Source organism: Muscardinus avellanarius (genome assembly GCF_963383645.1).
Source record: "Muscardinus avellanarius genome assembly, chromosome: 1".
NCBI lineage: Eukaryota > Metazoa > Chordata > Mammalia > Rodentia > Gliridae > Muscardinus > Muscardinus avellanarius.
This window is the reverse complement of record NC_137786.1, coordinates 101,928,106-101,951,186: the sequence shown is the minus strand read 5'-3', so window position 1 is coordinate 101,951,186 and position 23,081 is coordinate 101,928,106. Positions and strand designations below refer to the sequence as shown.

Sequence of the window (23,081 nt, the reverse complement as noted above, 5' to 3'; positions counted from 1 at the left end):
ACCAGCCTCAGATACTTAGTGAGACTCTCAGCAACTTAGTGAGACCCTGTTTCCAAATAAAATATAGGTCTGGGAGTATAGCCCAGATGCAGAAAGCCCCTGGGTTCCACCTCTAGTACCACCAAAAAGAAAAAAAGAAAGAAGAAAAAAAAAAGAATAAAATATTAGGGCAAGGGGTATATACCTCAGAGGTCAAATGCTCCTGGGTTCCATCCCCAGATCCGCAAACAACAACAACAACAACAACAACAACAACAACACAAACAAAAAAAAAAGAACTGTGGCAACCAAACAGAATCCTGACCTGGGAAAGTCTTTCTTACAGATATGCCAAATTTTTACAAGGTATTCAAATGCTCTACTCAATCTCAATGGAGCCTCTGATCTAACAGTGTATATCTTTTCCATGGGGAATATAATATTCCTATTACACATTTTCCTTAAAGAGTCCTCAAATCTTAGAGTAAAATAAACCAACAATTGTTACTATTTTTGATTAGCAAGGGATTAAAATATAGGAAAACCTCTCAAAGGACACATAGGCCCTAAATTCAGATGAAGGTGAATCAGCTCAGAAAAGGCAGGACAGGACTTCAAGTACAGCAATAAATTATAGGTACAGATTTTTTTTATGCCAAACTATCAGGATTCTAACCCGGGATGTGCTGCTTGTAGCTGGGTGACTTTGGGAAAATTATTACTCTGCACCTCAATTACTTCACTTTACATAAAAGGGAAATAAGCTTGTAGGATTGTTGCAAGGATTAAATGTTAATGTACATAAAGCTCTCAGAAGACCACCTGGCACATAAGCAGTAAGAGTTAGCGATTTGAAACTGCTGCCAGGGCTGTGAGAGCGCTATTCTGCAAGCCAAACGGTTACAGAATTGTCACCAAGAAATCTAGCACAGTGCTTCTCAAGATGGTTTTTGTTTATTCGTTTGTTTTTCTTGTAGTATTGAAGATTGAACTCAGGAGCATTCTACTTCTGAGCTACATCCCAGTTCTATTTTATTTTTGTTTTGAAATCTGCAATCTCCTATCGCAACCTCCCAAGTACTGGGATTACAGGCATGCACCACCATGCCTGGCTAAGATGTTTTTTTTATTTGTTTGTTTTGTGGTACTGGGGTTCCTGGAAGCCCTTCTACCTCTGGGCTACACTCCCAGACCTATTTTTTATATTTTTTTATTTGGAAACAGGGTCTCTTAAGCCAGCACGGCTAACTTCGAAGTGATCCTCCTGTCTCCGCCTCCCAAGCGCGGGGATTACAAGCATGCTCCACCACACCCGGCTTATGTTTTTGTTTTTAATTCTTCACTGCCTGATACATTTTGTAAAAGGCAAGATAAGGTGCTAAAATGTCACAGGAATCTCAAACTGTGTACTCTCACTTTCTGTACTTCTTGTAGTCCAATAATCATTCTCTGGCTCATGGACTGCCATTTTTTTGAAAACTGAACTTGAGCAGCACTGTTCTAAGCACACAAGAATGAACCAGAAGGACTCAGAAGGTAGCTGAAAACTCAACTCGCTGGTTAAACAGATTATGAAAATACTTAGTAAAGAAAACCAACCCAAATAGCAAGGCAAGTGGATGACTTGAAGGTCAATAAGTTGACAGATAAAATAGCTCTGAAAGGCTAAACCTGAAAAACAAAACTGCCTGCCACAGCAAAAACACAACTGGTATTTTTTACCACCAGTGCCCTAGCAAGTAGCCTTCTGAGAACATGTTGGCCAGGAAGTCATCAGCCCCAGAGGGGACAAAAGTCATGCAGGAGGGATAGGAGCACTGATTTGGGCCTCTTGTGTGAGAAGCCACTCTCAGCCATCACCACCAAACATCAAGCATGAGCCACAAAGGCCAGAACTTCTTCTCCACCAAAGAAAACATGCAAACATTTTCTTTGGTGATGTGAGACTGCATACAGGTACACCACATGTTCACAGTCACCCACCTGTGGTCTTAGGAGGCTCTTGAGGCCCGCCCTGCCAGCCATACTGTGGATATGCTTGGTAGGGGTACCCCTGAGGAGGTGGGTAAGGCCCCCCCGGAGGCCCCATTGGCTGTGGTGGATAAGGTGGGTAGGGGGCCGTCGGGCCTGGGCCCGGATATGGTGGAGGATTCTCTTGATTCATCAGAGACCTGCAAAGTACACCTAAAAAAAAAGAACAAAAATTATTTGCATTTAAACCATGAAAATTATTAGGAATATTAATAAAAACCCAACCCATGGATCATTTGCAAAATGTTTTAAAGGTGTCTGAGATGTGTGTATCCCTCATTTGCTCATTTTACTTCCTGCTCATCACCTCTGCAGCTGACAATTATCTTCTGTATGTGCTTATTTGCCTTTTGTCTGTCTCCCCTATCAGGAGGCTATGACAGTAGAGACAAGTCAGTTCCCCCCCACAACCCGGATCTGGGGATGGAACTCAGGGGCATTCAACCTCTGAGCTACACCCCCTGCCCTATATTTTTATTCTTTTTTTTTTTTTTTTTTTTTTTTTTTTTTTTTTTTCAGTACTGGGGATGGAACCCAGGGGCATTCTACCTCCGAGCTACACCCTCTGCCCTAATTTTTATTCTTTATTTTGAAACCAGGTCTCACTGAGTTGCAGAGGGCCTCACTAAGTAGCTGAGGCTGTCTGCAAACCACGATCCTCTGGTCTCAGCTTCCCCAATGCTGGGATTACAAGCGTGCGCTACCAGCCCAGCTGACAAGTCAGTTTTGGATCACCATCCTGTTCCTAGACTCTTGCACAGCACCTGTACAGCAGGCCTCTAAATAAATAGGTTGAATGAATGACAAGATACTTTGTTTTTCAAATTCCCCCGAAATTTCCATAATGTGACTGGATTGCTTTAAGGTGGCAGAAAGTCTACCAGCCCTAGCCGTGAATCAGATCGGTGGAAACTGACCTACTACTGGAGATCCCCCAGTCAGCAGGGCAGGCCACGGCGGGGTCTTCTAACAAGCAGCGCTTCGAAGCACAACCATGGTGTAAGCACCGCCGCTGCCCGGCACTGGCTGATCTGGCAGCTCTCCCCAGACCCACTGCTCTGAGCAGCTGGACGGAGCTGCCTCTGAGAACGCTGAGCATCTTCTCTGATGATCCAGGCTCCCAGGACTCTGCGGGGCGCACCAAGACCCCCACTTGTGCTTCTAAATGTCCATCCTCCCAGTCCCAGGCCTGTTAACCGTTCTCTTGATTAGACCTAAAAGTTTTGAGGGCCAACATCTCGTTTCCATCACCTCTGTAACCTCCACAGTGCCTGGCACAATGAATTCCAGATTAAAAGCAAACAAACCATTACTGGGCCACACAAAGCAAACATTCTACGTATGACTCACTTAGACAACATGACGTCTGCCATATCGTTGCACTGTACTGTTAACCATCTCCTACAGTGTGAGTGTGTGTGTGTGTGTGTGTGTGTGTGTGTGTGTGTGTGTTGAGAATTACCCAGGGGGCATTTTACCTCCAAGATATACTCTCAGCCCTTTTTATTTTTTGTTTTTTTGAAGCAGGGTCTCACTAGGTTGCTGAGAATCTAAGTTGTTGAGGCTGGTTTTGAACCTGCGATCCTCCTGTCTCAGCCTCCCGAGTACTGGGATTACAGGTGTGTCACCATGCCCAGTTTACTTTTTACCTACTTCAGTATCTTCTGTCTTCAATGGTAAGTCTCATACAATCTGTTCATTTCACTATAATTTTCAAAACATGCAATCAATAAGTTTTTAAATGACTATATGAAGAACAGCAGTCATGCCAGGCATGGTGGCACACACTTGTAATCCCAGCATTTCGAAGGCTGGGACAGAAGGATCGCAGTTCACAGCCTCAGCTACTTAGTGAGGCCCTTTGCAACACAGTGAGACTCTGTTTCAAAGTAAAGAATAAAAACCAGGTCTAGGGATGTAGCTCAGAGGTAGAATGTCCCTGGATTCCATCCCTAGTACCACAAACAACAACAACAACAACAACAACAACAAAAACAGTAGTCATAAAGCAAGGCTTCCAGAAAATCTGGATTAAAGTAAGAATAGGCTTTGCTGGTTGCTGTCCAATATCCATTTATTGAGTTAAGTATCCATCCATTCTTCCTGTAGTTCACATGGTTCAAGGAACGCGCATCCCACCCCAGCTTCGGGGAGAGCCCAATCTGCTCTAGACAAGCCATGTTGCTACCTCCTCTTTTTCATCGTAATTGATCCAGAGGATCCAGGACTACAGCAATGGCAGAGGGCGTCCCCTGGGCTCTGGGTCCAGTCTGACATCTAAAGCTCTCCTCACACTCCCACCTACCTCCTCCTGCCCTTGACACAGGCACACACAATGCCCAGATACGACGTGGCCTACAGAACCGCTGCGCACCACTCTGCAGCTGTCAGCCTTGAGAGATGATGTGGGCGCTTCAGAGGGGCAGAGCAGAAAGAAGTAAAGAAATGGATTCCAGATGACTTTGTAACAGCTCATAAATCAAAGACTGAAGCCTAGCCTAACCCAAACGACCTCTAGAGAGTTTACAGTCCTGAGAACCAGTGGTAAGCTAATGAGCCCTTGCAGTACTGAAGCAAACATACACTTATGCAGCGCTGACTCAGTGCCTGACACTGGGCTAAGTAGTGGGGAACAGGCGTCGGTGGGGCTTGGGCCCTTCCCTTGGGCAACTGAAAAGACAAAGGGAGAACAAGCTTTAGAAAAGGTGGCAAACTGGTTGCTAGAGTAGGGGCTGAACGTGGCAGGAGAAGATGGGGTGGGCAGAATCCCTTGAAGGAGGGGATTATAAAGTCAAAGTTTATCATCTGGAATCAGGATACCTTGAGGGTTTCTAATTTTTTTTTCTTCTTCTTCTTTTTTTGGTGGTACTGGGGTTCCTGGAAGCCCTTCTACCTCCGGGCTATACTCCCAGATCTATTTTTTATACTTTTTATTTGGAAACAGGGTCTCTTAAGCCAGTGAGGCTGGCTCAGACCCAGCGCAATCCTCCTGTCTCCACCTCCCAAGTGCTGGGATTACAAGCGTGCGCCACCACGCCGGGCAAGGGTTTCTATTTTGACAGCTGCATTCAGGTCCCATTTTTGAGACTTACTTTTCTAGGACCTCTGAAAAAAACTGGGCGGGGGGGGGCGCTCAAGTCTCCCACTTCTCTGCTCTCTGGTCTATATGAACGCAGTATCACACCCTTGGCCTAGGAAATCTTTTCCCCTCCCTCTAATGCAGAGGGCCAAGTGACTAACACAAAACCATCACCTGCATCTGGGCATAGGTGAATGCTGGCCTTTTCTGCATTGTTTCTTCTCTCCTACCAGGAAGGTTGTGAAAAGCCTTGCGGGCTCCAGTTAACACAGAAATCGGTCTCATGAGCCTCCATATGGCCATTCCATTATTTATTTTTAAACCACAGAAGTAGAACACAGCCATCAAAACTACTCTGTCCTAAAATCCAGCGTACGTGACCTAATTTCGTTAAAACTGTAGTTTAACTTGATGAGTCCAACAAGACTGTGTTGTGGTGATGTCTCACTCTAGGCAGAGGGACCTGTATTTTTCTGGAGACGCTGTTTTTCTAAGAACAATGAGCAATGAGGAGGAAAAAAGAGCACAGGACTGAGACCATGTTCCCTGACTTTCCTTGTCCCATCTGTTTGCACTTACTCCTCTTTTCTGTTCCGTTCTCTCCCCAGAGCCCTCAAAACTCCCTTCTAGATTCGTGTGTTTGTCCCCGGGCCCCTCAATCATGTTTATGGTATGTACCTTTCTCCCTGTATCTGAGGAATCACATAACATGTAGGGGGGAAAAATGTCATCTGCTATTCAGAGGCTCTTACAAAAAACATAAACCACAAAGCCACCATTATTCCTTCCCACAAATATACTCCCTGCCTGTGTTCCCAAAACAGACGCTCAACCTGGAGGAATACAGTTCCAGGAAGAGAACAGCAAAGTCACAGAAAGAGCATCTGAGCTAATCAAAGATCTTAATGCTGACATGTGAAAAGCAGGACTTCAACCGGTGAGAATCAATTGTTCCCAAGCTGGTAAAGAAGTAAACCGATGATATGAGACTATAATGCATCAATAAAAGCATATTAAAAGAGCGGGGCGTGGTAGTGCACGCTTGTAATACTAGCATTTGGGAGGCCGAGGCAGGAGGATCACAGTTCATGGGCAGCCTCAGCTACTTCATGAGGCCCTTGCAACCCAGTGAAACCCTTTTTCAAAATAAAGAATAAAAACAGGGCTGAGGTGTAGCTTGGAGCTAGAATGCCCCTGAATTCCACCCCCAGTATTGCAAAAAAAAAAAAAAAATTAAGGTATGATACTGAACTTGGTAACATGCCACTTTTCCTCATAAATTTGGTTAGGTAAAAGGTAAGTCCAAGTCAGGTGTGGTGGCACATGCTTGTAATCCCCGCACTTGGGAGGCTGAGACAGGGAGAAAGGAGAATCACACAGGTTCAACACCAGCCTCAGATACTTAGTGAGACCCTGTTTTCAAAATCAAAATATAAAATAGGTCTGGGAATATAGCCCAAAGTTAGAAGGCTCTTGGTCCCACCCCAGTACCACAAAAAAAAAAAAACAAAAAATAGGGCTGGGAGTGTAGCTCAGAGGTAGAATGCCCCTGGATTTCATCCCCAGTATCGGGGGGAAAAATTAACAGACTGTACTGAACACTGCTACCCACCGTTCCATCGCAGTCACTGGAATAGCACTCATTCAACCATACAATAAGAAGGGCAGAAGCTGTTCTCTGCGACAGGGGTCCACAGAGATTTTATAAAAGACTGCATCAAAGTAGAAATCCAGGAAATAAAAAATAACAACTTTGAAAAATATGGAATTACAACATGACTGGTAGCCAGACTGACACTGACTCTGCAGGTGGCATAGTGGAGAATTTTCCTCCTGAAACACTGAACAGTTTCAATGGGGGAAAAATATTACAGATACCAATACCTGGGGGGATGCCAAAGAAATGACTCATTCAATTACCCACAGTAAAGCCCATGCACACAGAACTTCTAATTGACTTTTTATTGCCTCATACATAAATGAATGGCCAAAGATTACGAGACACTGAAGGAAAGCCTCCAACATAGAAGACCAAAAGAGGGAAAGAAAAAGCAACCAAAATGTTCAAAACAGAAAGATGCTAAATACATATGGTACATGTACATACTCATTGTACAGAGGTTTGACCCAGGGCACTGTGCATGTTAGCTAAGTATTCTACCATGGAGCTACACCCCTAGGCCTCACTTTTAATTTATGCTTTTGAAGAGCAGCATAATAATGTGTAAGAAAATTTAAAAGCTATATAGTCAGTATGATCCCAACTTTCCTTAAAATAAATACTGATAAACAGATCAGTGTAACAGAATAAAGAGCCTTATACCAAACCCACATGGTACAAGCACCTAATTCAATAGAAAGACACCACGAAATTCAGAAAGGAAAAGACTTTCCATAAATAGTTTGGATTAACTAAATATCCTTGTATAAAAAATAAATAAACAAATAAATATCCTTGTATGTATGTGTGTGGGAATGAATCTTGATTTCTACCTTTACACACAAAATATAATTCACAATAATATGCCATAGACCTATAATAAAAGCTAAATCAAATTTTCTAGAAAAAATTATATATATTTGACTTTAGCAGGATTTACCTTATGAGAGGTGCCTGTTATACAGGGATAGGTTCTGAGAAATGTGTCATTAGGGGATTTCACAGTTGTGCAAACATCACAGAATATATTTACACAAATTAAAATGGCTAAATCACTAGGCTATATAATCTGGGGGTGGGGGTTGGGGACTGAATGCAGGGGCATTCTACCTCTGCTCTTTACTGCCTTTTGCTATAATTTGTGTAGTACTCCTATATTTTCATAAGACACTTTAATTATCTAAGGTCTTTAAATGTCCTTTCTCCTTCAAACTGAGAAGCCACATGGTTGGGTACAAGATGTAGAATTAAAAAAAAATTATTTTCATTTTATGTAGACTTCCCTGCCTTGGGCTCTCATTATCAAAGCCTAAAGTCATGCTTATCCTTTTATCCTTCTGTATCTTTCTCAGTAACTTATAAAATTATCTTTAAAGTTTAAAATGAGAGCAATTCTCATCCTAAAAACTTCCACCTCTTTTCGCTGGCCTTCTTACAAGGCTTTTGTAAATATATTGTTTATATTCTATGTTCCTCAATTTTCTTGAATCTCACACTCATAATTTTGGGTATGGTTCATTGGGCTAAAAAAGCTTTAGAATTACTGGTTTTGTGCTACCGTAGCATTCATCCCTGCTTTACAAATTCCATTCAATGTTAGCATTGACATGGTAGTTTATGCCATTTACACACTCATTTATTCAACCCATGAAAACTCTCGGGAACGCTGGCTAACCCAGCACTAGTAGCCCAAGCACTACTGAGGCAATGGTAAGCAAGAGACTGTCATCAGACTACTGAAAAAGAGTAACACCAGCCATTACAAAACCAAGCTAAGCACAAAGGAGACAAGTAAGTAACTGGTCCGGGAAGTCAGAGACTTCTCAGCGGAAGTGACCACCACACTGAGGGCTATGCATAAATAGAAACTCGATTACGCCAACCTCCACGCCTCTTTCAGGCAACAGGCTGTGGGAAGTCTCAGGGAGAGAGCAGAGCACTTTTGAGCAATGAAACAGGTTCCTTGTGACTGACCATACTGCACGAAACGAGGCTAAAGGTCAGCGTAGCCTTGGTAAGCACGAGGTGGTTGCCCTGCCCTTTTCTAGTTATTCTTTTGTGTGTGTGTGGTACTAGGGATGGAACTCAGGAGCCTTCTACCTCCGAGCTACACCCCAGCCCTATTTTTTATTCTTTATTTTGAAACAGGATCTCACTGAGTTGTAAAGGACCTCACTAAGTAGTAGCTGAGGCTGTCCTCGAACCACGATCCTCCCGTCTCAGCCTCCCAAATGCTGGGATTACAAGTATGCGCCATCACGCCCAGCCTTTTCTAGTTATTCTTATCCCTTTTAAAAGGATTCGTGTAACTTTATATTTGTAGGATACCACTGGCAAACTTATTCATTTATTCAACAATATAAAGTACCTGCTACATGTCAAGCCCAGGGCTGGGCATAAGAAAGAACTCTCTGGGCCTTTCTGTTATTCTATTATTGCATCAGATAGAAAACACTGGAAGTTCTCCAAACTTCAAGGGTATATTAATGGTGGTTTGACTACGTAGACCAGAAAAACACTCACTTTGCGAGGTCCAGAGGGTGGGTATCTCAAAGAACGACGCAGCATTACTGAGACTGAGGTACGGGAGAGGCCTGAAGGGCTCCCCTGTCCCAGTCATGCCACACCATGAATGTGCAGTTGGCAGAGGAAAGAAATAGTGCTCTCAAATCCAAACTGTAAAGCCAACAGAAGGGGCATTCAGAACTGCAGGCCTCATCCACCCCGCGGGGGCAGCGTCCTAGCCTGCCATCCTCCCGTCTCAGCCTCCCAAGTACTGGGATTCCAGGCGAGCACCAGCACATTAGCTGGGACTTACTTTTAAAGATGGCAGTGGTGCTCTGGCAGCAGCACAACACCAGGAGAACTCTGATCCTTGGCACATCATGAGCAAGATCTTTCAATTTCTGACTTGCTCGCCACTTCTAACACATTTTGTTGTGCATTACCATTTCCTAAGTTGCTTCTTTTGGGAGGAGCAGAATGGAGGAAGACAACCTGCATTGTTACTCCCTCACTATCTGATTCTGATATCTACCTTCCAAATATTAGTAGCCACCTATACCTTGTTCACAGTCTTTGTTTGCCAGAATTTTACAAGGCCCTAGGCTATCCTCACATAGTACCTCTGGCTGCCCCAGGAATGAGGTAAAGTATGCTGATAAGAAAAAGTACAGCGCGGATGGGGCATGGTGGCGTACACTTGCAATCCTAGCATTTGGGAGCTGAGACAGGATAACAGGTTCGTGGCCAGCCTCAGCTTCTTAGGCCCTTCGCAACTCAGTGAGACCTGTTTCAAAATAAAGGATAGAAAGTAGGATTGGGCGTGTAGCTCTGAGGTAGAATGCCCTTGGGTTCAATCCCCAATATTGAAAAAAAAGCACCAATAATGTGGGGGGAAAAAGCAATTTGTGACACAGCATTCAACTACCCCATTTGGGTTTGTTTTGTTTGGTGGTACTAGAGATTGAACCCAGCAGCATTCTTACCTCCATTCTTCTTTTCTCTTTTGAAACAGTGTCTCACTAGGTTGCTAAGAATCTTGCCATGTTGCTGAGCCTTCCTCAAACCTGTAATCCTCCTGTCTCAGCCTCCCAAGTGCTGGGAGTACCATGCCTGGCTACCATTTAGGGTTTAAAATAAAGTTCTATTCTTAGACCTAAATAGATCATAGTTAATGAATACAATTACTGATTAAACTGTACATTTGTATTATATATACTTTAAGTACATGTCTTTTTTTTTTTTTTTTTGGTGGTACTGGGGTTCCTGGAAGCCCTTCTACCTCCAGGCTACACTCCCAGACCTATTTTTATATTTTCTATTTGGAAACAGGGTCTCCTAAGCCAGCGCGCACGGCTGGCTTCGAACCTGCGCCATCCTCCTGTCTCTGCCTCCCAAGCGCGGGGATTACACGCGTGCGCCACCACACCCGGCTACATGTCATATTTAACAATAAAACTTAAATCCCCTGTGATCATCTTTGGATAAAGTGAGCCACGTAGCTCTTAGGAGAAACTAATCCATTTCTTAACTTACTGAGAAGTAAAGCCATTTTTCTAGATACTTCCAATAACCATCTAAAACACTAAGACACAATTTGTTCTGATTGCTATCTGGAAAACCTGGCTCCAAGACAGGATCAGGTATCACGCACAACAGTCCCTCAGGTTCTCGGCCAAGCTCATAGAGGGCTCCTTCTTCAGACTCTATCCATCACACAGGCCCTCTGCAAAAACCAGGGGACTGTCTGGATACAACCCCTTCTGCCTTTGGGTGGGTAAGGAGTCTCCAAGGTGGACCTCAGTCTAGTCTGATGACAGCTCCTGGCGTTGCTGGCAAATGCACAGCCCCTTCCCACACTGCTAGCCCCCATCTGGGGGACTCTGATCAGCACCCCAACACTACTTCCTGAAAGTCAACGAGAAGTGAAGACTCCTCCTCTGAAAAAAACCGGGGGCCTGTGAATTCTCCCTGTTACTGGGACATAAAGGACAGCACTGTAACTCAGGAACTTCAAAGAGTCAGCTCTCAAAGTGAGAATGGAGAGACAGTGAAGCTCAGCAAGAGAAAGGATCAAAAGAGAGGCCAGCAGTGAAAAGAAGGGAAGGGTGAAAAGCTATTAACATAGAAAGTGAGTTGGGGAAATGAAAGGAGAGGTTAGGCCTGGAGAGGGGGAGAGGGGGGGAGGGGGGGAGAGAGAGAAAGAGAGAGACAGACAGACAGACAGACAGACAGACACACGGAGAGAAGAGAGAGAGAGAAGGAACTCTACCCCCTACCAAGTTGAGAGGACATACTAGAAAAAGACAGGCCGGCTGTCCCTCCCAACAAGCCTGACAAGGCGCTTCCCAGGCCAAGTCCCCTACCAGCACAGCTCCTGACACACAAGTCCTGCCTGCCTCCTCCCAGAGCATTAGATTGGGTTTTGTGGGAAGGTTGAAATCTTGACAGCTTAGAAAAAGGCCCCACAGCTTAATGCACTGGCAATTTAAGCACTCCGGTTCCTGACGAATCCCAAGCAGCCAGCTTTGCTCCACCATGAAAGCTTGTCCTCTGACCCTCAGAGGGAGCGCAGCTCAGTCAGCACTGCGGGCAGCTCCTAATGGTCAACAGTGGGTCTCACTTCATTCCAGCAAGTACCACTCATGTGTACCATGTGCACCACCCTAAGAGATCATGTGACCCCAGGGCAGCTTGCCCTCCCCTTTCTCTGGTTTTCGTAGGGCTTTAAAGGCACAGGCGTGGCCAGGCACGGTGGCACATGCCTGTAATCCCAGTACTTGGGAGGCTGACACTGAGGATCACAGGTTTGACACCAGCCTCAGTTTGTAGTGAGGCCCTCCACAACTTAGACCCTGTTTCAAAGGAAAGAATATAAAATAGGGCTGGGCTATAGCTCAGAGGTAGACTGCCTCTGGGTTCAATTCCCAGTTCCAATAAATAAATAAATAAATAAATAAAGTCACAGGCTTCATGAACATCAGTTTGGAAAAAGCATAATTTGCAGTACTGATAATGAGTGTTTTTAAAATTTGCAACCCCTCCCCAAGAAAAATCAGAGTATTCCTACACAGAAAGAACAATATTATCACAGTACCAATGAAGCCATTTCCCTAGCTAAGAGTGCAGAAGTTCTTCCCCTCTCTTGGGATTAAACTCAGGGACATTCTACCACTGAGCTACACCCCCAGCCTTTTTATTTTTTGTCTAGAACAGGGTCTCACTAGGTTGCTAAGAGCCTCACTAAATTGTTGAGGCTGACTTAGAACATGTAATTCTTCTGTCTCAGTTTCCCAAGTACTGGGATTACAAGTGTGTGCCACTATGCCCAGCTTAATGGGTCAATATTTTTTATTATTTTTTATTTTTGTGATGCTGGGGATGGAACCCAGAGACATTCTGCCTCTGAGCTATACCCCCAGCCCTATTTTTTATTTATTTATTTTTTTCTTGTGGGTCTGGGGATGGAACCCAGGGCTATTCGACCTCTGAGCTACACCCCCTGCCCTATTTTGTATCCTTTATTATTTTTTCTTCTTCTTCTTCTTTTTTTTTTTTTTTGGTGGTACTGGGGTTCCTGGAAGCCCTTCTACCTCTGGGCTATACTCCCAGACCTATTTTATATTTTTTTATTTAGAAACAGGGTCTCCTAAGCCAGCACGCGCGGCTGGCTTCGAACCTGCGCAATCCTCCTGTCTCTGCCTCCCAAGCGCGGGGATTATAAGCGTGCGCCACCACACCCGCCACCACGCCCGGCTGTATCCTTTATTTTGACACAGGGTCTCACTAAGTTGAGGAGGGCCTCACTAAGTAGCTGAGGCTAGCTTCGAACCTGTGCAATCCTCCTGTCTCAGCCTCCCAAGCGCTGGAATTACAAGTGTGTGCCACCACGCCTTACTCTATTTTTTATTTTGAAGCAGGTCTCACAGAGTTGCAAAGGAACTCACTAAGTAGTAGCTGAGGCTGTCCTCAAACTAGGATCCTCCTGTTTCAGCCTCCCAAATGCTAGGATTACAAGCGTGTACCACCACACCCGGCAGTCAATTTAAAGAAGAGTCTTAGGCTAGGCCTGATGGCACATGCTTGTAATCCCAGCATTTGGGAGGCTGAGACAGGAGGATCACAGTTCATGGATAGCCTCAGCTACTTAGTGAGGCCCTTTGGCACTCAATGAGACCCAAATAGGGCAGGGGGTGTTGCTCAGAGGTAGAATACCCCTGGGTTCCATCCCTAGTACTGAAAAAAAAAAAAGTGTTAAATAGCAGTAAAAGTGGAATCGAGTCAAGACAACAACCAGGCAGGTGGAACATACATGAAGCATGAAAAACCCAGGGTTTCCACTTCCTTGCTTGAAATACAACTACTCATTAGAGTGTCTCATATAGCCACCATCAGACACTAAAGATCAAGAATTACTTCAGCGAAGGTAAGCAGCCGGAAGCATGCAGTATCTAGGATCAGAGACTATACTGGCTTTACAAGGGAGTGGTGCTGGGAGGAAAAGCTGGGAGTGAAGGGTAGAGTCCAGAGAGCCCGGGAAACTAGAAGCAGCAGGAAGGTACCAGCAATTAAGCTTAAAGATAAGGACATAAGAGACTGGTATGATCTTACAAATGTTTCCCCTCTTCACAAATAATCTCCCCAACTGATGCTGCTGAGGTCCCAGAAGTGAAAGCTGGCCAGTACTCTATTGCACTCAGCATTAATACTGAATGTGGCGTAAGTCTAGGACATTGCTCAGGTCTTCTCTCCAAACACCTCTGCAGTTCAATTGCTCATCCATACCTTCCTTCCAGCACTGAGCATATCTACATAGTATTTAGTTATGATGTATTTTCTGGACCAATGCTCTTGGGACTGGCTGACAATTCTTTAACACAAGTCATCAAAGAACTAGCAATAGAAACCTCTGAATAATATCTAATGAGCAAATTCTGATAAAGCAAACCCTCCTCCCACCATGACTATCAACACTCTCTTAAACTTGCTAATCAAAAGAGTTCAGATAAACAGAAACCACGCCTGGTCTGTGGCAAAGTCATACCACAGGTTTGCTGCTCAGAGAGGCTAGATTCAAACCATCAGTCTCTCTTGCTTTAGATGTGAGGATCATCCAGTTTTCTAGATCTGGCATAAACCAGTAGATGTTCCTGGACTTCTGATAGGGTCACATCCTGATAAACCCACCCAAAGTTGAAAATACAGTAAATAAAAAATGTAGTCACTATCTTTAACCTACTGACTACCATGGCTTAGCCTAGCCTACTTTAAATGTGCTCACAATTCTTGTATTACCTTATAGTTAGGCAAAATCAACTAGTACAATGCCAATTTTATAATAAGGCATTGACTACCTATTTATAATTTATTAAATACTGTACTAAAAGTAAAGAACAGAATAGTTATATGGGTACACTTTGTACCATCATAAAGTAGAAAAATCGTAAGTTGAACCATCATAAATCAAGGACCATCTGTACTAATATTTCATGTTTACTAAAAGCTAGCCCAAGGTGGTAATGGGAGGCTGAGGCAGGAGGATCCCTTGAGCATAGGAGTTGGAGACAAGCCTGGGCTACACAGTGTGACCTTGTCTCAAAAAATAAAAACAATACAAAGACATTATTCTAAGCTCACTTCCTTTTGAAAAGCTCTTTGTATTTACTGCTTAAAATGGTGTGAACTTGTGTGTGTGTTTGGTACTGGAGATTGAACCCTGGGGCATTCTACCTCTGAAATATACCCCCCTGCCCTATATTATTTTTATCTTGAAACAGAGTCTCACTAGGTTAAAAAGTTCCACTACTTGCTGAGGCTGTCTTGAACCTGTGATCCTCCTGCCTCAGCCTCCCAAGTACTGGGATTACAAGTGTGCGCCTCTATACCAGATGGCATGAACCTTTTTGATTGTGAAGCTGGAGAGTTAACTCATGTCCACTCCCTTGTTCTATACTGTTGCTTTTTAATTGTTGACTCTCATTTTATAGCCAAGCCAATTAGTAGCTTTAGCCAAGCATGGGGAGCATGGAGGACTGTAATACAGCAGTCAGCTCAGCTTGAGGGAAATAGTCGCTTCTGTCTGAATGTACCTCAGGTGAGAGAGCTATAGGCGGCCAACAAAAGTCAGAAGTCTAAGAGGTGGATGTCATCATTCCCTACAATCCCTGGGCACACTGAGAAGCACTCTGAATTTCTACTAGACTTTATAGCAGAACTGGTGATCTAATACAGGATAGGGAGATTTTTTTAAATGACCGTTTCACTCCTCACTCAGTTTAGTGAGCATTATTCTCTACTTCCGCCTCTGACGAGCTTAAATGACTAACTCCTTTCAGAGCTGAGACAATTTCTGATAATACTCCTGATGTTAAAAGGATGCTGGGTGGACAGCTGCCAGCTCCACAGCCTATGGTATTACTGGTTTGTCACAAGCACTGAGAGCTGAAAGCCCAGAGCCAAGAGCCAGGAGCAAAGACTGGGTAACAGAGTAAAAGAATAAAAGGTAATGATCAGAGCTAATATTAACATAAGAAATGGAAATGCACTTAACCTTGGGCCTCTAGATCTTGATTATAGGCTGACTGGTAATCAAGCCCATAAACTCCAGGAAAACACACACACACACACACACACACACACACACACACAAAACACAAAACAGCAGCAGCAAAAAGGCCTTAGAGTTTGAATAAGACTTTTGAAAAAGTTTTTAAACTCCATTCTTTTTTCATTTTGCCACATCTCAAATTATACTATTCACCCAGAACTAAAATATTCTGCTCTGGAGTAGCTCAGATTTCATTCAGCCTCTAGTTAACTCTCCTGGTTACTTCTGTCAAGAGGACACTGACCATTCTTTGCTTCAAGGTTGAGGTGTGTTTCCATGCCAAGAAAGGTAAGTCCCGTTTAGGTCTCTGCATTGCAGAGGTAAAGGGCTCGCTCACAATGCCTTAGCCCTGCCTCTCACCTAGGCTCACTTCAGCTCAAGGCCAGCTCTGCTATTTATCAGTTTGTGTTTAAGGAAATGCGCTAACATTTTTTCTCCTGATAAGGAAGTCTCTACCAATGGGAAACTTGTGGGGGTGGCAAGGGTGAATGAGAGCGAGCGGAAAATTTCCAAAAACTCTTGCTCTCTGACAACATGTAGTTAATTCTGTCTGGGAGAGGGAGGGGGTGGACTGTTTCATTCCAAAGGAAGCATAATTAGTTGACCAGCTCAATATGATCAAAGAGATTTAGAAAATAATTAGATTTTTTTTAATGTGGCCAAAAGACATCTTATTCTTCATGAATCTTAAAAGGTTCCTGCAAAGTATCTTAAAAACAAGAGCAGAGCTGGGCATGGTAGCACATACCTATCTATAATCCCAGTCCCTGGGAGGCTGAGACAAAAGGATCACAGGTTCAAGCCAGCTTTAGCAACTTAGCCAGACCCTGTTTCAAAATAAAATAAATAAATAAAAAGAGCTAGGATGTAAATCAGAGGCAGAAGGCTCTAGATTCAATCCCCAGCACCAACAAAACAAAACCAAAACCTATTGCAGCCTTTTATACACTCTAGGGCTGTAAGCCTCCCTTGTTTTTGTTTAGGGGAATGACTTCACTGATCTGACTGGAAGTCCCTTTCCCCAGGTCCCACCACTCTGAATTTGCCCTCCCCGGAGTGATGTGTTCGTTTCTACATTAATGCATAAGCCAGCTGTGGCTACCTTCCCTGGTTCTTAGCAATTCCCTAGACTGCCATTTACTGTACAGGATCCCTGGGGGTCCAATTTTGTTTTCTGGAGTCAAACATATAAAATACAAATAGGTAGGAAGGTTCAGCCATTTCACTTCCCCTCAGAAAACAAAACTTTCAATGTTTCATTATAAAATGGATAGCCAGCTGTATCTTTGGTCACAGGCAATACATTTCAAGGCTGGGGAATATGATAGAAACCAAATCACTCCTCCTTATATAACCAAAATATCTTTTCCTATTTCTCAGGAAACTAAGACAAAATGGCCAATTAACATTTAAGCTGAGAATTAACATTGTGTGCTGAGAAGCCCACAAGCTGAGAGAAGATAGGTAGGAAGGGCTCTGAGCTACAATCTTTGTTTTACAATTATAGCTTACCCAACGACTATTTATGTTCTGGGAACTGATTCTCTTTAATAACTTCTCCCCATTAAACTTACCAGTCACCTGGGGTTTAGATTTCACCCTTGGCATAAGAGGTCTTTGCAAAACACTAGAAACGACAAAGTGCTGTGTAGATGTCGATCTCCATGCATATTGAGGGGGCCATAGTTCTCAATCTGTCATTTAAACCCAGTCAAATGAGGTACAAGAAAATGAGCTACCACTGGGTGGGTCATTTCTCAAAGAAGACATTTTTTTAAAAACCTGCTCATGGCTGGGTGTTAAAGGGCACCTGGCTGCTGGTGCCCCCACCGTGTTTGTTATAAATATTTTATAAGCGGGGTTCGAGGAATTCCATCAGAAAAGAGTTCAGCTGTCATCTCTTTTCCGGACTGTCACACCAACCTCCTCAGCGTTTCCCCATCATGGTGTTTCCCCATCAGTGTCCCCTACCTCAATCCAGCCCTCGTTTCAACGGCTCCCCACAGCACACAAAGCCTCAGTTGGGCACTCAAGGTTTGCTTTTAGTTTTTGTTTTGCCTATCCGAATATAATTCTCCAAACTCCCCCCCCCCAAACAGACCCAGCACAGTCCAATCACCAAATCGTTAAAGGTTTTTGGTCCCCCACCCTCAGGGGAGGTCCGCTCCCCTTGCCCTGTCTACTCTTCCACACACCCCCCCCCCAGGATCCCGTTCAGATTTCACTCTCCAACACAAATCCACTTGGATCCCAACGCTGCGCTCTCTGTAGCAGCGGAGCCGCTTTCTTTGTCCCCGCAACACTTTTCTCTGAACACCGGGCCGCCGAGAGCCACTCCGCGCGGCCCCTGCTCGCCTGCGGGGCCGGGAGCCGCGACCCCAAAGAAAAGCGGCAGCCGCCCGCCGACGCCCCCCGAGCCGGGCCGGGCGAGCCCAGCCCCGAGCCCCGCTGCCCGCGACGCGACTCCGGCAGGAGCCGGAGCCCGTGGCCCCCGCCCGAGGCCGGCGCGGCGTGGGCAGCGGGGCGCCCGGCCGGCGGCGCCGCGTCCCGGCTCCCGCACCTCCCAGGGGCTGCGCACGCCTCAGGGGAGCCGGGGGCGCGCAGCCCCGCCGCCCGCCGCCCGCCGCGCCCCTTCCCCGGCTCGGGCTGCGCCGGGCCCGCGGCCTCACCTCTACCCGAACCTGCGGGGCTCGGCCGGGTCCGGAGCGGAGGAGACTGGACCGGACCGCTCGGCGCGCGCCGCACCTGCCCCAGCGAGTGCCGAGCCGCTGCGCGCCTGACGTCACTGCCGCCGCGGGCGCCGCGAGCCCGGAGTCACCTGATCTCCCTGGCAACGCGCGAGGGGCGGGGCGGGCGGCGGCGTCACAGCGCGGGCCCCGCCCCCCCGGCTCCGGGCGCCGGCGGCCTCGGCCCTGACTCCGACGCCCGGGGCCTCAGCGGGCGCCCCCTCCGGTCGGGTCGGTTCTGCGACATTCCAAGCGACACCCCCTGGCCACTAGTGCGGGCGCCTGGGGAAAAGGGCTGGGGTGGGCGGGGGCCTCCTCGGGTTCTGGGGCCTTCTCTAGAGCTGCACCTGTGAGGACCCGGGCTGAGGCTGATTGCTCTCCCCAGATTTTCCCCATAAACTTCGCAGCAGTTGTGCGGCCAATGCTTTTAGACCCGAGGAGCTAAGGAAGGGCTGAGTCCAAGCCAGGACCTTCTGCTCTGAAGGTGTCCTCTTATTCCCAAAGGAAATCTTTGCACCTCTCCTGCGGTAAAGCCTAAAGCTTGCAAGTCCTACTTGCAAGACAGTTTTGGGGGCTTTTTGTTGTTGTTGTTGTTGTTGTTTTTTAGACACTGATTTTCTGGTGTGGTGTGTATTTCCGTGATAGAAAGTTAGTGAGGCCCTCCGCAACTTAGTGAGACCCCGTTTCAAATTAAAGAATAAAAAATAGGGCAAGGGGTGTAGCTCCAAAGTCCAATGCCCTAGTATGTGCAAGGCTCTGGGTTCCATCCCCAGTCCCTGGAAAAGAAAAGAAATTGATTTTCTGTCTAAATTCCTCCTCTTGCTTTCTATGACGATACACCTACACCTTCATTACTCGCCAGTCTCCCCAAATAGACCATAAAAATGCAAACAAATGAAATAAAAATGAAACCCTCAGTGGAGGTCTCAGATGGAAAGCCACCACTTTTACGGCTTGCTGATTTTCATTTCAGTTTTACTCTCCCACCCCCTGGGCTGCTTATTCAAATATATTATCCTTCCTCTCAGAGTACACGATCTCAGACTAATAAGTTTATTTTACAATCAAATTCTAGTGAGCACCCTCTGGTTCCAGGCTGATTGAGACTGGATCCTCTAAGACTAAGAGTTGAATGACTTTGCTGGGTGTGGTGGTGCATTCCTATAATCCCAGTAGTTGGGAGGCTGAGACAAAGATCACAGGTTGGAAACCAGTCTCAAAAATTTAGTGAGACTCTCAGCAAATTAGCAATAACCTGTTTCTAAACAAACAAAAAAATTAAAAGGGCTGGGGGTGTAGCTTGGAGACAGAACATCTCTAGGTTCAATCCCTAGTACTACCAAAAAAAAAAAAAAAGTGAATGAGTCTATCCCTCAGTGGGAGGATGTCTTGCGCATCTTATATCCAGGTACTGTTTATTAATAATGATTTTTAGCCGAGTGTGGTGGCGCTTGTAATCCCAACATTCAGGAGGCTGAGACTGGAGGATCACGGTTCGCAGGCAGCCTCAGCTACTTAAGCCTTCCGCAACTTAGTGAGACCCTGTTTTAAATTAAAGAATAAAAAATAGGGCAAGGGGTGTAGCTCCGAGGTCAAATGCCCTTGGGTTCCATCCCCAGACCTGCAAAATAATACTAATACTAATACTAATACTAATAATGATTTTATTTTAGTGGCAGATTTTTATTTTTATACATTTATGTTTAAAAGAAACTAACAGATAGGAAAGAAGATAGTTGTGAAAGGTACAGAAGAATCTGTTTCCGTTTCAGATTGAAATAGCTTAATAGGAGAGAAGAGAATGAAAACATGAGCCAGCCAGATGTGGTGGCTCACGCTTATAATCCCAGTAATTGGGAGGCTGAGACATAAGGATAACAGGTTTGCAGCCAGACTCAGCTACTTAATGAGATCTTCTGAAACTTAGTTGAGACCCTGTTTCAAAATAAAGGATAAAAAAATAAGGATGTAGAGACTTCCAGGAAGATGGCGACCAAGAAAAGTGGTGCTTAAGAGCCCCGCTAACAACAAATCTCCATTACCACAAAATCAGCGCCTTTCAAAGCCAGAAAACAACATCACCAGAGAAACAAAAAAAAATCACCAGGCTCCAGAGAGAAAGCGGACTGAGAACAGAGCCACAGAGGAGATCCTCACACCCGAGGACGCGGCTTCACGCCCGAGGACGCGGCAGCAGCGCCATACTGCCGGCGGCACCGGCGAGTTCACCCGACGGCCACAGCAAGCCGAGGGGAGCCGCTGCAGAAAGCCAGGCGGGATTTCTCAGCGCAGAGGGCATCTAAAGCTCCCAGTGGCTGAGCTCAGCACACGCTGCAGGGATTCAGAGTGGAAATCAAAACCAAGAAAAAAAACGCCAGCCCCACAGCCGAGGGCGTAGCAGCGGCGCCATATTGCCACCGGCGGCAGCAGCAGAGAATTCACCAAATTCAGTACAGCTACATCTGCGTACTCAAGAACAGTGAGTCAAATTGCGGGCCACAGCGGAGAAATCCCAGTACTGTACTCACTGGGACTTGACCCAGTGGGAGAGGGGCGGTGGCAGTGATATCACACCATAGGAGAACGTGCAACCTGGCACCCCCCACAGTCTAAAGCACCCTCTATCGACTCTCTGGATCGGAAACTCTGTGATACAACCCAGTAAAGGAGTAGTGGGGTCTGAGATACTACTGACTCGAGATCCAGAGCACCTTAAGTGAAGTCATAGTGACCCAAGGGAAGAACCTAGAGAAGGCACAAACTTCCGAAATCATGGGAAAGAGGAATAATACTGGAGCAATGAATGCTCACAACCCCACAACATCAGAACTCAATAAAACAGAAATTCAGAGATTTCTAGAAGATCAAATCAGGAAAATAACTGTAGAAATAATAGAGGTGCTTCGAAAAGAACTCAGAGAGAGCCAAAAAGAGATAAAGGATGCAATTAATGAAGTAAAGGCCTCAATTCAAAGCACAAACAACCGATTAGACCACATGGAGAACAGAATCTCGCTCTTAGAAGATGATCATTCCAAAAATGAACGCATAGTTTCTAATCTAGAAAAAAATATCTGACAGCAGGAATCTGACATTGAAGAAATATGGGCCCATTTTAAGAGAGCTAACCTAAGAATAATTGGAATAGAGGAGGGAAAAGAAAGTGAAACCAAAGGGATCAACAATCTCTTCAAGGAAGTAATAGCAGAAAATTTTCCAGACATAGAGCAAGAGGTCGATATGCAGGTCCAGGAAACTTATAGAACTCCCTTTAGACAGGATCGGAGAAGAGGATCCCCACGCCACATAATTGTCAAAATGACCAATGTGGAAGCCAAGCAGAGAATCTTAAAGGCAACAAAAGCAAAGGGCCAAGTGACATTCAGAGGCAAACCAATTAGAATCACTCCAGACTTCCCAAACCAAGTCATGAAAGCCAGAAGGGCTTGGAGTAACATATTCCCAATTTTGAAAGAAAACAACTTCCAGCCAAAAATTTCCTACCCAGCAAAAATTTCTATCAAATTAGATGGAGAAATAAGAAGCTTCCATGACAAACAGAAACTGAAGGAATTTATGTCTTCAAAACCAGCACTAGAGAAAATACTCAAAGAGATTAACTACAAAGAAGAAATAGGTAACACACATCAGAACTAGAGAAACAAGATTTTCCATCCAACAGACAACCAAGATTGGTTATCTGTGGAGATTCATTATTTATGTTAGTCTTTTACCTATCTCTAAATGGTATTGTTTGCCTTTATTGTTGTTAATTTTTAGGATTTCTAGTTGGAATATTAATATACCTTCAGATATAGCATTTGGAAATATTTTATCCCATTCTATTAGTAACTGTTAACTCTGTTTACATTGTCTTTGGATATACAATATGTTTTTTATTTTTTAGGGAGTTTGTATACTCTTCTGTTGCCTGTGCCATTGAAATCATAACCAAGAAATCACTGCCAATTTCAATGTTGTGAGGTTTTATGACCCAGATTTTCTCCTAAAAGTTTATAGTCTTAAGATTTATATTTAGGTCTTTTATCTATTTTGAGTTAATATTTGTATATGGGATTAGGTAAGGGTCCAATTTTATTCTTTTCCATGTAATTATTATTTTTCAATAATATTTAGTTAAAAGATTATTATTCCCACCACCAAATGTTCGTGGAAACCTTGTCAAAAATAACTTGACAATATAGGGAAGAATTTAGCTCTAGGCTTTTATTTAACTGCAATGGTTTATATATCTGCCTTTAGAATAGTACTACACTGTTTCAATTATTGTAGCTTTATATGGTTTGAAATCAGAAAATATATATCTTCTAGCTTTGTTCTTTTTCAAGATCGTTGTGGGTACCTAGAGTCCATATTCCATATTAGGATAGATTTTTTTTCTGAAAAATAAATATATAAATATATGATAGTTTCACCTAAAAAATAGAAAAAATAGATTCTCTGGTAAGAAAGAAAGCAAAAAGAAATATTGAAATG

General features: G+C 44.6%; 1 protein-coding gene across 2 annotated transcripts in view; it reads right to left on the bottom strand.

The window, feature by feature from the left end:
• CYSTM1 (cysteine rich transmembrane module containing 1) overlaps positions 1 to 2,143 on the bottom strand; it is a gene marked incomplete at both ends in the record, with an annotated part of 53,749 nt that extends 51,606 nt beyond the window's left edge. For both annotated transcript variants that reach the window (XM_080713594.1, XM_080713595.1), the window contains one exon: positions 1,963 to 2,143. In XM_080713594.1, coding sequence (XP_080569720.1) covers positions 1,963 to 2,143 — 181 coding nt within the window. The remainder of the gene's footprint in view (positions 1 to 1,962) is intronic.
• Between the last annotated feature and the right edge of the window lie 20,938 nt (positions 2,144 to 23,081).